At 33.0% G+C, this 18,034-nt stretch overlaps 1 protein-coding gene across 1 annotated transcript; it reads left to right on the top strand.

Annotated features, from left to right (window-relative positions):
* The first annotated feature begins 6,328 nt into the window (after positions 1-6,328).
* LOC133785373 (uncharacterized) lies at positions 6,329-9,653 on the top strand. The gene is made up of 3 exons (XM_062224619.1): positions 6,329-6,653; positions 6,785-8,263; positions 8,566-9,653. The coding sequence occupies exons 1-3, from the start codon at positions 6,329-6,331 to the stop codon at positions 9,651-9,653; spliced, it is 2,892 nt and encodes a 963-aa protein (XP_062080603.1).
* Positions 9,654-18,034: the final 8,381 nt, after the last annotated feature.

Here is an 18,034-nt window from a genome sequence, read left to right as displayed (position 1 = left end):
GTCATGGATAAAACTGGAGAAACAACTTTTGTCTTATTTAATGTTGTAGCTGAAAAATTACTTGATACATCTGCGCACAAGTTATTCAATAGGTTATCTTCAAACAATAATAATATTCCTACAGAGATTGAAACTCTTTGTGGAAAAGATTTTGTTTATAAGTTAAGATTGAACGAATATAACTTGAAAGAGGGTCTTGAAAATTTTACCGTATCTAAGATTTTTGTGCCTGATGAGAAATTAGAGCGAGACCATGAATTAAAGAAGGCAAGGAAGGTAATTTTCAAAAATTCAAGGTCTAATTTTGTGTGTGATATATATAATTTAAATAAATACATTTATTTATTTGTTTTGTAGGAAAAAGTTGCTGGAAATGATGGAGATGAGAAACTAAGGGTAAGGAAAGAAAATCATTCTCAAGATGTGGTAAATTCATTAACTCTCATTTCTAAGTTGATATTCTTTATTATAAAATGAACATGATTAGTATACAAATTTTTTTTCTTCTAAAAATTACATTTCAGGGTTATCATGATTTGGAGGATTCTATGGAAGACTATGATCTCACAATTCAAAGTAGAAAGAGAAAAAAACATATTGTAGTTGATGATGAAGATGATGATTAAGTTCTTTTAAGCATGTGTATTTAATTTAATTTAATGTCTTAGTATGGTGTAACATGATATTTCTTATTTCTTATTAATATATATTTTTATTTGGAATTATTATTGCATTGACTACAGTTTATTTCATTACCTATTTTCAAAACAATCTATAAAAAAATATTAAGAACCATTTATTAAATAAAAATAATAATAATGTGATCAAGTCCATTAGACTTAATAAATCACATAATCCATTAGTAATGGACTTTTAGTCGACTAACAGTATTTGTCAACAAATCATTCTCAATAAAATTCTTATTAACTATATCATTTTTATATAATAATAACAATAATAATAATAATTGTAATTGTAATCAATTCTAATTTTACTTCTTAACTTATTAATTATTAAAAATAACTTAATAATCTTTAAAAATTAACTCATTAATCACAAAGCGGTTACATATGCATATAGGTTGTGTAGTTGTAGTATATGAGACAATAATAATAATAATAATAATAATATCAATAATCATGTTATTCTGCTACAATCTTAAAACTTGAATAAAGTTTTTGAAATAAAAGTCTCACTAATATCAATCTTATTATTTAATACTTTATAGCACAAACTTCCTTTTAGAATTACAACTCATGTTTCTTACGTTATTATTATTAGTTAAAGTTTTATATAATATAGGTTTTTTAAGTTATTATCATTATAATAGTTAAAGTTTTGTACAAATTTTTTTTTTTTTTTGAAATATTTTACAAATTTATTAGGTTATTGTTATTGCTATTGTTATTATTATTATTACATAAATACAAACAAAAAAATAATTTTATAAAATGACGTTAATAATTTTATTATTGTTTGTGAAGTGTGGTTCTATCATGATGAACATATACACATTTATATGTATGCTATTATTATTAGTTAAAATTTAAAATTTAAAATTTAATAGAAATAAATACTATTCTATTAATACACTTATAACGTTTAAATTGCATGTATGAATCAATAGAAAATAAATAAAATTAAAAAAAAGATTAAACCAAGAATTTAATTTGATATTCTTATAACTTTAATACAATACAACACAATAAATACAATAAAGATTAAAGAGAAAGAGTTATACACAATTAATACAATAAATACATAAAATGTAATAATTAAGAAAATAAGACTAAAAACTAAATAGCATATTCTAAATATAACAGTTTTAAACATAATAAATTTTTTTAATTATTTTTCAGTTTATTTTAATTATTTTTCATTATTATTTTTTATAAAATAATAAATATATATTATTTATATAAATATATACATATCGAACACTCATCTTAAAACCAATCAATGTCAAATGAATTTTACATAATGGTAGAATTAATTAATATAAAAGTGTGACAAATTGACTAAAACAATATTTTATCACAAAGTATCTTAACTTATTAATTATTAAAAATAACTTAATAATCTTTAAAAATTAACTCATTAATCACAAAGCGGTTACATATGCATATAGGTTGTGTAGTTGTAGTATATGAGACAATTCTTAAAGCTTGAAGAAAGTTTTTGAAATAAAAGTCTCACTAATATCAATCTTTACGTTATTGTTATTATTATTATTATTATTATTATTATTATTATTATTAGTTAAAGTTTTATATAATATAGATTTTTTAAGTTATTATCATTATAATAGTTAAAGTTTTGTATAGATTTATTAGGTTATTGTTATTGCTATTGTTATTAGTATTATTACATAAATACAAACAAAAAAATAATTTCATAAAATGACGTTTATATGTTATTGCTATGATGATGAGCATATACACATTTATATGTATGCTATTATTATTAGTTAAAATTTAAAATTTAATAGAAATAAATACTATTCTATTAAATACACTTATTATGTTTCTTACGTTATTAGAGGAGTACAAGGCATTGCTAGCCAAATCAGTGGTGTGCTTGCTACTCAGGTAATTCATTATGCACAAAAAATTTTGAGCATTTTTTTTTAATTGCACCTCTCCCAAGGATTCTCTTTATTATTATTATTACCGGTATTATTTATTATTTACATTATTGATAATAATGGCTATTATTTTGAGTACCAGTCCAATTATAAATATTTACTAAGCAGTTTTTTTTTTCTACATTTACTATAATAATAATGTTAATTATAGCTATAAATATATATATATATTTACATAAACGTTACAATAAGATTAAGGTAAATATGATGTTACATATATTTACATAAACGTTATATATATTTACATAAACGTATAACATCTAATTATTTATGGTTACATATATATGATGTTACATATTTATGGTTACATTAACGTTATGATGTTATATTAACGTTAGAGAAAATTAAATTAAAATAAAAAATTGAAAAAACAAAGAATAGGGAAGGAAGCTATTCCTACTGCTGCAGCGATCAATTGGGTACTTAAGGATGGAATTGGGTACCTCAGCAAGATCATGCTGTCAAAATATGGACGGCATTTTGATGTAAATCCAAAAGGGTGGAGATTGTTTGCAGATTTTATGGAAAATGCTGCCTTTGGATTGGAGATGTTCACTCCTGCATTTCCTCATCTTTTTGTTGTAATTGGGGCTGCTGCTGGGGCAGGGCGCTCGGCTGCTGCACTGATTTAGGTTAGTTTGGAAACTCCTCACTCCTCACTTATCAGTATATGGTATTTTATCTTCTAGATTTCTAGATAAATAGCTTGTAAAAGTGCATATAAAAGACTCAGCCGGAGTCATTGGAATTTAGACTCAACTAGATTTGATCTATATTGTAGTTTTTTTTAATAAGATACCCAATTCTTGTTTTGATGAGAAAAAGTCTACTTTGTGACTTGCTTGTAGAATAATTTGAATTCAGCTTAATATTATCAATTTTGTTCAGCCAATAATTATTTTAACACAATATAACGGTCACTTGCATTATTACTGTTTTATTTTGATTTATTTTTTAGTTTCAAGATTGAATTCATTGTTAGATAATATAGTTATAGAAAAAGAAAAGGTCAAAACAATTTTTTTCCACATCATATGTATATATATATATATGTTGATAAGAAAAGGAAAAAGAATTTAATTTTTTTTGGATCTTGAAGAGCGATTTCACAATATTTGGGAGGGGAAAATGTTGATCTTACAATAAAGTTTTACTTAGAATAAATGTATTCTTAGCTTCATTGTTCTAATTATTAGCTTTACCATGTTAATAATGAGTACACCTTGATATATCTATGAAATATCATTATTTTATTTATATATATGTGTGTGTGTGTTGCATTATACTTTGAACAAATTATGTTCAGCTTATACTTATGTAAAATTAAGCTTGAGACTCATGAAGTGGCTTATTATAAATTCTTCAATATATTTTTTTTCTATTTTATGAGAGTTTTAAATTTGTTTTGTTTTATTTGATAGATTATTGTAGAAAAATTAATTAAAATATATATGTTAAAAAAATTTCTTTAACCCATTTTCCTTTTTTCTAAGGATTTCATTTTCTATTTTTTAAACAAAATTCCATTTGAGTTGTTTATTATTTGTATCACATGTTATAATAAATTGGTATTGTTGTTTTATTTCTTCTCAGCTATAAAATTTTTCTTCTGTTGGATCTAAGTTTTATTTTTTAAATATTTTTTGTTGAATCTTTCAAATAACATTCAAATTTTCGTATATTACATAATATAATTTATTCTTTCATATTATTGTACAGACTAAATGGAATTAATTTATGCAACCATCCAAGAGTTTAGTGATTCAAGGAATATCCCCCACGAAGTTTCTTACTTATGTCGTCGACTCTCAGCTATAGCTCGACATGAAAGAATTCAAAGATTACAACTTCATAAATATTTATTGAGTGTTCAATGTCACACTCAAAAATATGAATTAGCTATCCTTCGAAAGAACATATGCAAACATGAAAGATTCAAGAGAAAAATTACTATTATCCACAATAGGTTTAAACATGATTTAAGTAAGCGAATCATTTTGATCCTACAAATCGTGGTTTTTTTCACAAAATCTATGAAGTTGGACAAGCTTAGAAGTGAAATTGAATTGGTTCAATCGAACGGTATGTCCTTCTTCATTTTATAATTTTTGTTTCTTTTTACACATCAAACAAAATATTATCCTATTATATATATAAATATTTGTGTTAATAATTAACAAACATGTTTGTTTCTAACATGTTTCAGTTGAGATTCTCCTCCAACCAAATAGAAGTATAGATGACAATTATACTACATCAATACAAATTAATCCAAACAGGCAAAAAAATAAAGAAAAACGTCATCTTCAAATAGGTATATTCTCTTTGGGATAAAAGTTTGTTACTTATTGTTCATGCTTCTAATATTTGAAAATGCTGAATTATTTATGCCTCTGAAACTACAAAAAACAAAATACACAGCAAAACATGGACAAGTAAAGAGAGTATGTCACTATAATAAGGAGGATGCATATGATACAATTGACAAAGACATACACAAAGAAGTTAGTATCCATGGACTTCATAGCATACAATTAGAGGGGAAACAAGGTAACTTTATATTTTTATTGTTGTATTCTCTTCAAAAATTTGCATACTATACCTTTATCATTTTTTTTTCAATTGATAGCTCATCACACAACAACATGGAATTTTGGACCCCCTACATACACATGTCAATATTGTGGTGCTATTTTATGGTATGAGGAACGGACTAAAAAAACTCAAAATGCTTCACATCCCAAATTATCTTTTTGTTGTATGGAAGGACGTGTGCAAATACCATTAATGAAAGAAACACCTCATTTACTCAAATATCTCCTCGGAACAGAATCTGGACAAAAGGGCTTGAAGTTTCGAAGAAATATAAGGGCTTATAACTCCATGTTTGCTTTCACATCAATGGGAGGCCGAGTTGATACGTCGATCAACAAATCTAAAGGTCCTTATGTATTCCGAATGAGCGGTCAAAATTATCACCATATTGGTTCATTATTGTCAGATGTTGGGAAAAAACCACAATTTGCTCAGTTATATATATATGATACTGAAAATGAGATTGGAAATAGAATCGACACACTATCAAATCAGGGGAGGAAGCCAGAAATAGAACATGAAATTGTCCAAGAATTATCTGAAATGTTGGATCAACATAATAGTTTGGTAAAATCTTTTCGAATGGCGAGGGATAGATTCAAAGAGCAACCTGGATCTACATTTCGTTTAAGACTCCTAAGTCGCAGGACTACAGATGGTCGTCAGTACAATATGCCAACAGTTTCTGAAGTAGCAGGCTTAATAATTGGTGATTTTAGTGAAGCAAACTACCAACGCGACATTATTGTAGAGCATCGAACTAATGGACTTCAGAGGATCACTGATTTGCATCCAAGTTTCATGTCTATGACATATCCATTGATACACCCTTATGGTGAAGATGGATATAGAATTGATATACCCTTAAGAGACTTAAATCAGACCCCTTTTAAGAGGCAAAAGTTGACAATGAGGCAACATTATTGCTTCAGGTTGCAGCAAAGATTAAATGAGGGGCACACTCTTCTCTGAGCTGGTAGACTACTACAACAATATATAGTTGATTCTTACATGGCAATTGAAGAAGAAAGATTCCGTTGGATACGAAATAATAAAAAAAAACTCAGATCTGACCTTTACTCTAGCCTAATGGATGCTGTTCATCGAGGTGATTCAGATTGTTCAAAAGTCGAAAAACCAATTATCTTGCCTTCATCACACACTGGGGGACCACGATATAGAGTACAAAATTACCAAGATGCAATGGCCATTTGTAAATGGGCAGGATATCCTGATTTGTTTCTTACTTTCACTTGCAACCCAAAGTGGCCAGAAATAAATAATATGCTGCATTTAATTGGGCAAAAAGATGATGACAATCGAGTGGATATCATATGCAGAGTTTTTGAGATAAAGTTATTCCAACTAATGCAGGATCTCAAAAAAGGAAAACCATTTGGAAAAATAATCGCATGTAAGTCATCTTCATATTCATATCCACAATAAATTTATTTTATTTGTTGATGAAAAATGTGGGCAACAATAATACATTCACAACTTGTGTGAAATTATTTCAAAACTAAGTTTTACTTCATGTTTTCACAGGTCTTTACACAATTGAGTTCCAAAAGAGAGGCTTGCCCCATGCACATATACTGCTTTTCTTACACCAAACAATGAAAAATCCATCAGCAAATCATATTGATGAAATAATAAGTGCAGAAATCCCAGACGTAAATATCGATCCTGATGGTTACAATGCAGTCAACAAATTTATGATTCATGGACCATGTGGCAAGCTCAATCCTAACTCTCCGTGTATGATGCAAGGAAAGTGCACAAAATATTTCCCAAAAAAATTCAAAGACCAAACGATTGTTGATGCCGATGGCTTTCCAGTTTACAAAAGGCGAAATACAGGTATCCATGTTGAAAAGAAAAATGTCTTCTTAGATAATCGATATGTGGTCCCTTATAATAGGAATTTGATTGTTAAATATGATGCACATATTAATGTTGAGGTTTGCAATTACTCAAGATCAATCAAATATCTATTTAAGTATGTTCATAAAGGGTCTGATAGAACAACAGCAACAATGGAATCTATTGACACTACCGAAGAAATAGATGAGATCAAAACATATCTTGACTGTAGATATATATCAGCAACTGAAGCTTGCTGGAGAATCTTCCAATTTGACATACATTACAGACAGCCAGCCGTCGAAAGATTACCATTCCATTTTCCTGGAGAGCATACAGTAGTATTTGAAGAAAATAATTACACCGAAAATGTGCTTTGCCGACCTGGAATAGAGAAAACAAAGTTCACTGAATGGTTAGAGACAAATAAGAATTATGAGGATGCGCGTGACCTAACTTATTCTGATTTTCCTACACGTTGGGTTTGGAATTCAAAAGACAAAACATGGACGAGGAGAAAAAATGGCATAGCAATTGGAAGAATTTACTTTGCACATCCTTCAACTGGAGAACGCTTCTACATGAGAATGATGCTCAACTTTGTCAAAGGAAGTACTTCGTTCGAAAGCATTAGAACAGTAAATGGAGTGACATATCCTACTTTTAAAGCTGCATGCTATGATTTGGGATTATTAGACGATGATAAAGAGTGGATCGATTGCTTGACTGAAGCTTCAATTTGGGCAACCGGAAATGAATTAAGGCATCTATTTGTCATGATACTCATTCATTGTCAGGTTTCCGATGCATCACAACTTTGGAAATCTAATTATACTGCATTGTCAGAAGACATGGTTTCATTACAAAGGAAGAGATTTAGAATGAAGGACCTTCAACTAACTGAACAACAAGTGGAAGCATACACATTGTTCGAAATTGAAGGTATAATGTTGAAGATGGGAAAAAGTCTGAAAGAAGTAGATGGAATGCCCCTACCTAATTCTTCTTTGATGAGAGACTCGGGTAATAGATTGGTCAATGAAGAGCTTGACTATGACAAAGATCAATTAAAAATATTGCATGCAAAATCATTTGTTGCTCTAAATCCTTGCCAGAAGTCAGCTTATGAAGCAATAATACATTCTGTGGAGAATGAAGAAGGTAATTTATTTTTTATCAATGGACAAGGTGGTACTGGTAAAACATTTCTATGGAATACAATTATTGCAAAGCTCAGGTCACAATAAAAAATAGTATTACCAGTTGCAACTTCAGGTATAGCAGCTTTATTATTGCCTAATGGTAGGACAGCTCATTCACGGTTTTGTATTCCCTTGGATGTAACAGAAGAGTCAACTTGCGAAATTCGACACGGGACCCAATTAGCTGCACTTCTTATGAAAACCTCCTTGATCATTTGGGATAAGGCACCTATGGCAAATAAGTTTGCTTTGAAGCTTTAGATAAGACCTTAAGAGATATTTTAAAAACAAGGTACGAAAATAGTACTACCAAACCTTTTGGAGGACTTACAGTGGTATGTGGTGGTGATTTCCGTCAAATATTGCCAGTTTTCCCAAAGGGTACAAGAGCTGACATTGTTGATTCTTCTCTTAATTCATCCTACTTGTGGTCATTTTTTAAAGTATATCAGCTCAACCAAAATATGAGGCTCTATAATGGAAGTGTCAGTAGCTCCGAGGCTGCTAAAATAGCTTCTTTTGACAAATGGTTGTTGCAGGTTGAAGATGGTACATTATATGATGACATTGGTAGAGAATTAATTAAAATTCCTTCTGATATATGCAAAAAACCATCTGAAGATCCAATGAAATCTATAGTGGAAGCTATTTACCCTTCACTTTTGCATAAGTACAATGATCCATCATATTTGAAAGAAAGAGCTATATTAACGCCAAAAAATGAAATGGTTCATGAGTTAAATGAGACGATTATGAATATGATACAAGGAGAAGGGAGAACTTATTTCAGCTCTGACAATATATGCAAAGCAAGTGTAAACAGAAATGATGAAGACCTTCTGTATCCACCTGAATTTTTGCATAGCTTGAAATTTAATGGCATCCCAAATCATGACATACGACTTAAGGAAGGTGTTCCTGTAATGCTACTTAGAAATTTGAATCAAACAGAAGGTCTATGCAATGGCACAAGGTTGATAGTCACCTGTCTTGGTAAATGGTCAATTAGAGGTGACATCATTTCAGGAATAAATATTGGTCAGAACGTAACGATTCCAAGAATTATCATGTCTCCCAATGAATCAAGGTGGCCATTCAAGCTCAATAGACGACAACTTCCTTTAGCCCCATGTTTTGCGATGACAATCAATAAAAGTCAAGGACAATCTCTTAAACATGTCGGCTTATATCTCCCTAAGCAAGTATTCACTCATGGTCAATTATATGTCGCTATCTCTCGAGTCACAACAAGAGAAGGATTGACCATACTAAACGCTGACGATGAGGTGGAAGACAAAACCTTCATAAAAAATATTGTCTACAACGAAGTATTCCAAAATATTACATAATCAGCCCATAAATTCAAGGTATCACATTCTTACATTTTATTTAAAATTTAATAAACTTATTGTTGCTACCTCATACTAAAATAATGATTTTCATTTGTATTTTACTTATTCAATAGATAATAAAATATCCCGTCTTCAATATGGTGGTCCAGTCTTTTATGTCATGGCTTCGAATTTTTACCCAATAAGGTATAACTTTTACATTTGTTCAAGATAATACTCATTTTTTAACAATTTTACATAGCTCAATTATATCCTTAACAAATGTTTATCATATATTTTCTTTTCATGTTGCGTGTCTTTCAATACTTTCAATTTTATTCTTTTCCTATTTTTGTTTCTAATGCATCAAACCAACATTCTGTTTTCATTACCTGTACTATAAAATTTACATTGTATATTTTACTTATTCTATAAATATGATATTCATTATTGTTTTTAAAGACACATTAAAAAATTTATTTTAAAAAATACTCATTTAATGTAAATATTTAAAAATTACAAAAATAAAAATACTCACATCGTTACAAAGATCTCAAAATATATAATATTGAGTTATATGAACACCGCGCATGCGCGGTATCGTTCCCTAGTATTTATATAAATGAGAGTTATATGGAGGTTATGCTGCTTCCTAGAATCAATAATATAGTATTTATCTATTTTATCATAATTTGTGGTTTTCTATTTTTTTTATTTAAAAAAAGATTAATTAATCATTTAAAAAATCCCTATTGTCCCACATGGTTTAAAAATTATTGTGGGCTTATATTTTAAGCTATAAATAAACCTTTTATTGACTTTGATTTATTATTTGTACAAATATTAATATATTTTCTTATGATGATTGAGTTAACTCAATCTTGCCCAATAGTTATATTTTTATTGTGTTTATCAAATTAATATTTTATATATAATTTCAAGTGAGTTATACAAACATATATAACATTAAAGAAAAGTTGAAGAATTACTAAGTGTCTAAAAAAATTATAATTTTCTATCGTTATAAAAAAAATTATAATTTCCTTACTTATATTGTATTCTTTTTTTTTAAATATTATAATTATATATATTTATATAAATGGGAGTCTCAGGGAGATGATGTGTTTTCTTAATTTTTCTAATTTTTTTAATATAATAAATCTATCTATATATTTATATAAAAGAGAGTTATATGGAGGTGATGTTGTTTCTTAGAATCAATAATACAGTATTTATCTATTTTATCATAATTTGTAGTTTTTCTAATTTTTTTATTTTAATAAAAGGATTAATTAATTATTTAAAAAATCTCTATAGTCCGACATTGTTTGAAAATCATTGTGGGGTTATACTTTTAGGCTATAAATAAATCTTTTATTAACTTTGATTTGTTATTTGTCCAAATATTAATATTTTTTTCTTATGATGATTGAGTTAACTCAATCTTGCCCAATAGTTATATTTTTATTGAGTTTATCAAATTTATATTTTATATATAATTTCAAGTGAATTATAAAAACATATATAACATTACAGAAAAGTGGAAGAATTACTAAGTTTACAAAAATTATAATTTTCTATCATTATAAAGAAAATTATAATTTCCTTACTTATATTGTATTACTTTTTCAAATATTATAAATCTATATATTTATATAAAGGAGAGTCCTAAGGAGATGATGTGTTTTCTTAGTTTTTCCAATTTTTTAAATATTATAAATCTATTTATTTATATAAAGGTACTCTAAAATTGCTCTAACTCACTCTTTCTATTTTCTTAATTTTTCTCATTTTTTATTCAACTTTTTTTTTAAAACAATATATTTGTATTCTATTTTTGAACAAAATAATAATAACAATTAACTCTCTTTTATTTTAGTTTAGTTTCTAAATATCTATCTATATATAATAATAAATTAATTACTGTTTACTCTATTTTCTTTTATCTTACTTTCTAAACATCTGTCTATATATATAATAAAAAATTAATTAACTAATTTAAATAGAGATATTTGAATGTCTTTTTAGATGAGATATTTAAAAAAAATCTATATATTTATATAAAAGATCTATCTATATCTGTATATTTATACAAATGAGAGATATATAGTGGTGATATGGCTTCCTAGGATCAATAATATAGTATTTACTTATTTTATCATAATTTGTGGTTTTCCAAATTTTTTTATTTAAAAAAATTATTAATTAATCATTTCAAAAATCCCTATAATCCCACATGGTTCAAAAATCATTGCGGGGTTATACTTTTAGACTATAAATAAATCTTTTATTGACTTTGATTTGTAATTTGTCCAAATATTAATATTTTTTTTCTTATGATGATTGATTTAACACAATCTTGCCAAATTTATTTATTTATATAAAGGCACTTTAAAATCGCTCTAACTCACTCTATCTATTTGCTTAGTTTTTCTCAATTTTTTATTCAACTTTTTCTAAAAACAATATATTTTTATTCTATTTTTTTATAATAATAATAATAGTTAACTCTCTTTTATTTTATTTTAGTTTCTAAATGTCTATCTATATATATATTAATAAATTAATTACTATTAACTCAATTTTCTTTTATCTTAGTTTCTAAACATCTATCTATGTATAATGATAAATTAATTAACTAATTTAAATAGAGATATTGAAATATCTTTTTAAATGAGATTTAAAAAAAATATATATTATAATTAAAATGAAACGTGCATGCATGTATAAATACATATAGAAATGATTTAAAAATTAAATTACAACACAATTATATAAAAGAAAATATACTCTCATTTACTCTATTTTAGTTAAAGATTTTTTCTGAAAATTCAATACGAACTCTTTGTTCGATAAATTTTTAATAATTTATTTTACCATTTTAAAAATAAAGGGTCCAAATAAGTTATCGACCAAAATACATGTGCTTCAAATAATCTATCTATACATATTTCTATTCTTAATGTTTTGACAAAACACGAGGTCGAAAAGTTAACTTTTTAAAAATAAAGGGTCCAGGTAATCGGCTAAAAAGGAAATTTCAAAATGGTGTGAACTCTTACACAAAATATTATATATATATATAATTTACTTTTTATAAAGAATTTTGAACCTTTGAATACTTACATGGTCCAAAGGTTAATTTAAAAAAAAGTTCAAAATAGGTAATTGGTCAAAATAGAGTGTTCAAATAATCGATCTATTTATTTATATTTTTAACATTTTGACAAAATACGAGGTGTAAAAATTAATTTTTAGAAATGAAGGATAATCGGACAAAATAAACATTGCACAAAACATAAATTTATTTATACATAATTTAAACTTTTTATAAAATAAATCATGCAAAGTGTATAATAATAATAAATATATGAATAAATAATCAGTGCACACTTTTCATGTACCTCCAAATCTAATTACATTACTGTTATCCCTGTTTCTCCCCAACATTCACGGCTCCGCATACTAAGTCCATAGGCTATCGTGAAGGGACTTAAGGCCCAGATCAAGCCCAATAGACGAGGACCGAGTGAACTTTGGCGGCCCAAATATCGGTAAAGCCCAAATGGTGTCCCAGAATAGAAGCCAGGACCACGAAGTTGGCATGTTGTATGCTCCTGGTCCCTTTGTCCGGTGTCGCCTGGGATGTGATGAAGATATTGTTTCCTCCAAATCTAAAAATAGACCAGGACGACAATGGATGAACCCGGATCCTGGTAAATGAACTAGGATCCTAGTAAATGAAGAGGGATGTTAGTAAACGGACCAGGACCAGATGACCAGGTTGAGAGTGATAAGTTGTCCTCGATACTGACATTACCCCGAGAAATATGAAGTTGTGTCCCCATAACTAACCTGCAAAAGAGGTTACATACGGAATGTACGTCGTCAGTTCAGAACTGTACTGCCACTACTCTGACAGATCCTGTCCCCCAGATCTCCCTCGAAGCCCACGCGAACCAGACTGAAGCAGCATATTGTCGTCAGTCTTATAGCGTGGTTACGCTTAGGCTGGCCCAATGGGCCTTGATTAGTACATTTTATATATTAAAATCCTTTGTATTAATCCTCCATCAGTGAGCAAATAGTGTTTATACCCTTATTAGGTCTGGATTAGTCCAGCACATACCCAGCGCACTCAACTGCCTATAAATATGAACAATTGTGCGCTGGAAAAGGGGTCTGATTCTTCTCTGTTAAGCATACGCTCTGTTTGAACTCAGAGAGATCTTATTACTTAAGCTCTTAAAAGCTTTAATACAATCGACTCGTGGACTAAGGCTCTTTAACGCCCCAACCACGTAAAATTCCTTGTGCGATAATCTACTTCCTTCGCTTTCTAAGCTCTCTTATCTCTCTTATCTCCTATAATTCTAGTTTCTGAAAAACTCAGTAAATGTTTTGGTGCTTTCATTGAGAGCCGAGGAAAGCTTTTTGAAAAAAGATATCGGATATCTATAACAATGGTGAACACAAGGCATACCACTTTCGACCCTGCTCACCAAGAACAAGGCAATGGAGAGCCACTGCCTAGTCAGCCTCTTCCCCAGAATCAACCTGAGGATACACCTTATCAGATGCCCCAGCCTGACGAGTCACAAAGCTATGAAGATGGAGCGGATTACGAGGAAGATTACTACGAGGAAGTGGAGGGAAATGAAGGGGAATACCACAATCATGAAGTTGAGGATTCGACGATCCCAGAAGAAGTAGACCCCAACCAGGAGGACCCAAAGGTGACAAAACAAAGGCAACAAGTCCTGGACCAAGAGGCCAGGATAGCTGAACAGAAAGAAGCCACTCACTAGATGCAAGAATCCCTCTTGGCCTTGCAAGCTTTCATTGCCGCCCAAGGGTTGGCGGCCAACCCTCCAGTTGTTCCACCTCCAAGAACACGACCGTCTGCCCCGCAGGTTAGGGATAGTGTGCCTGAAAACGTGAGGTTGATCCCTCCTCCGGGACAAGATCCCGAACACGGCTCACCTAACCTGGCTCAAGGAAAAGGGAATGCAAAAGAGACCGACCCCGAGGGAAAAGCAAACCCCCGGAGGAAAACTCCCGTTCAGAAAACAGGGGCCAACCCAGGGACGCTCCCTAGGAGAGAGAAGGTGTGTCCCGTCCCAGGACGGGATCACCCAATCAATCCGCAAGGGATGCGCCTGCAGGGTACCAGGCCCCAGGTTGTCCCTAGACAAACTGGACAGGAACAACTTTTCTAACCCAGCATTTCCGTGAATAAAAACCACCGAGGACGCCAACATGCTGATGAGCCAGACACCCTTAGCTTAGGTGACGACAAATCCCGGGTAGACCTGCGCGACAGGCTGAACGCTCAAAAGGAGCGGGCCCGCAAGGAAAAGATCTGCCCCCGAGGGGGTGATTTGAGAAACAATCTCAATGATAGGAAGAACGAGAGGGTTCCCCTAGATGATGGTATGGCCAGACAATTCATGGAACAACTGGCTGCATTAAAAAAGGTCACAAATTGCCTGGTCCGTAAGCAGGAGGGAGGAGGTTCCGATTCCGAAGAAGATGAAAAGGAACCCTGTGCCAAACACATCCTGGATGTGGTGCTCCCCAAGGGGTTCAAGGTGCCGAATTTTCCCGCCTATACCGGGAACACAGATCCCAAAGATCATCTATTGCGCTACAATCGGTTAATGACCGTAGCCCACGTCTGCAACAATGGCAAGTGCCTCTGCTTTTCAATTACTTTAGATGGGCCTGCGAAGGAATGGTGGAAAAGGCTCAAGCCGGGATCCATCCAGTCCTGCTCCGGACTATAGTCGGCATTCCGCAAACATTTTGTGGCCACCATGAGGATGGATATGCAAATCAGCGCCCTCGCTAACATTAAACAACTCCCCACGGAGACTTTGAGGGCCTATATCCAGCGCTTCTCGGAGGAAGCCTCCAAAACCAAGGTGGACGATGGACAGCGCTTGGTGGCCCTGCAGTCCGGGATCCGCGTCGGGTCCCCCCTCTGGGACGACATGCAGCACAGTAAGGCAGCCACCCTCGAAGAATTCATAAGGAGGGCACAAGGCTTTATCAACTGGGTGGAGGCCCGAATCCTGGCATTTGGATGGCAGCTAGCTCCCCATCCAAGTGCCCAAACCTTTCCGGGGTACGGAATACAATATCCAGCCCCTTAGTATCTAACACCCCAGATAGCGCCAGGATCGACGGGTACTCCCGGAATTACTTTTGTAGCCCCAACAGTCTACGACCCTACGTCCTCCGGGTATGCCCCGACCCAGTCCACCCCATTGTCCGAGTATGGGATGGCACCAGTCGAATACAACACTGCTCCCGGCGGGGCTCAGCCGTCCCAGATGAGGGGGACTGAGGCAAGCGTAAACTCCTCCCGGGGAAAGAGATCCGGGAAAGGACAGAACCGGTTCAAGCCCTCTAAGAAGGGCAAGAGGGGCTACGAACCCCAGTATTCAGAGTACACCAATTTAGTGGATACCAGGGAAAACATATAACTGGCCACAGAAAGGACGGTTCACTACTGGAAACCCACCCCCATGTTCAAAGGGGGAAAGAACTCGAGGGACACCAGCAAGAGGTGCGCATACCATAAGTAGGTGGGCCACACGACCGAAGAGTGTCGTCAGCTGAAGGACGAAATCGAGAATTTGATCAAGTTGGGACATCTCTGCCAGTGGGTCAGAATGCCCGTGGGTGTTCCGGGAGTGCCAGCAGTTCCTAGACAATCCACAATCCCAAGTGCACCTGGAGCGTACTAGCCTCCCCAAGGAGGATACGCGACGGGTCTGGGAGCATAGGTCTCTCAAGGGGCCCCAGCTGTGCAGGCACCCAGATCCGGGATGCCCTATCCTTCCAGAACTGCGCCCCCATGAGTAGATGGTCATGTAGCCACCATCTCGGGCGGGCCACACCTGGGGGGACCATCCCGGAATGATCAAAAGCACTACCTCAACGAGCTTGACCACGACCAAGAGTGTAACGTTCTGGATAGCCAAGACCATCACACTGTGTGTTTACAAATGTGCGAGACTTGCTAATCAAGTCATTTAGTTGGAAACGTGTTATAATAACTAAGGTTGTACTAGGGTTAAAAGATTTTGGTCTAAAAAAGTTTCATTTAATATAACTAAAATTTTTTACATGGGATCCCAAAAGTAATAAAGTTAAAAGACAATTTATAAAATTTAGAACAAAAGTACAGCTACTAGCCACTCTAAGGGCAAAATAGACATTTAGGTTCTCCCCGTCCTGTATCACTCCTCGGCCATGGCGGCCGATCAGCTGACTATGTACATTCAGCCTCAAAGCTCTCCAACTCAGGACTGGTCCACTTTGCTCTTGCCTTTACCTGCACCACGTAGAACCTGTGAGCCGAGGCCCACCAAGAAAACACAATAACAGAGCATAATCAACAAATAAACAACCAGATAATCACATTAATCAAGTATTCAACATACTAAGTACATCATTCCTTATCAATAATCAAATCACATATGATAATCAGGGTTAACGCCCTTAGGCCGCACCCTCTGTTTATCCCACTGACTCCGGCCCGCTTAAACTGAGCTTAGTGAATATTAAGCTGTCCTCAGCTACCAGTGGCCGAGCCGCGCCCTGTGCGCAAATATTGATTACAACACTCTTAGGCTGTTTATCACATGTCCCATGGCATAATACCATCTATGACATTATACAGATATAGGGAGCACTTAGTCCAAACACAATCACTTAACCGAGTGCAGTTTTCTTACCTTTAGATTTCGCTAGCTTTGTTCAATTTGATCCTCAAGCACGATCCCGTCTGAGCCCTAGCGTACACCTAGTCACAGCCATAGATCAGAATCATCACCAAACTTCAAATCCAAAACCTAGCCTTGGGAAGCCCTAATTCCACCAAACGGGGTGGTGGAATCAAACCCCGAGCCCCCGGGCAAAAACCCTAAGAAATAACCCAAAAACCCCTTTCTGGGAACAGGCTAGCGCTACAGCGCCCTAAAGTGGGCGCTGCAGCGCTACAAACAGAGCCTTCAAGCTCCCAGACGCCCAAGCCTAGCGCTGTGGCGCCCTAAAGCTAGCACTACAGCGTTAGTCATAGACCTGCAACACCTTGTTTTCTTCTTCTTCGATTTTCTCGAACCAAAACCCATTGGAACCCTTCCAAACCTCATCCATACCTCAAAGCAAGCCTACCAATCACTACACCTCATCCCAAATGGCCCAACAACCCAAAACTTAGCCACATGCACCTTTAAACAAAGAAAACAAGATTTGACTCCAAGACTCAAGAACTCAACCAGAAAACTAGAACAGCCCAGAAATTCAAGTGTTCAAGCTCAGAATTTCTTACCTTAAATGGGGAATTTGATCTTGAGTTACCCTTAGTGTTAATCCAACCTTTAGCTCCT

This window comes from Humulus lupulus, chromosome 6 (assembly GCF_963169125.1).
Source record: "Humulus lupulus chromosome 6, drHumLupu1.1, whole genome shotgun sequence".
NCBI classification, from domain to species: domain Eukaryota; kingdom Viridiplantae; phylum Streptophyta; class Magnoliopsida; order Rosales; family Cannabaceae; genus Humulus; species Humulus lupulus.
This window is presented reverse-complemented; position numbering and strand designations above follow the sequence as displayed.

What these genes read in the sequence shown, in the direction of transcription:
- LOC133785373 (XM_062224619.1), top strand. Translation starts at nt 6,329, where the DNA reads ATGGATGCTGTTCATCGAGGTGATTCAGATTGTTCAAAAGTCGAAAAA. An exon ending in ATTTGGAAAAATAATCGCAT is followed by an intron (nt 6,654 to 6,784) that starts GTAAGTCATCTT and finishes ATGTTTTCACAG; the next exon opens with GTCTTTACACAATTGAGTTC. An exon ending in TTCTGTGGAGAATGAAGAAG is followed by an intron (nt 8,264 to 8,565) that starts GTAATTTATTTT and finishes TTGAAGCTTTAG; the next exon opens with ATAAGACCTTAAGAGATATT.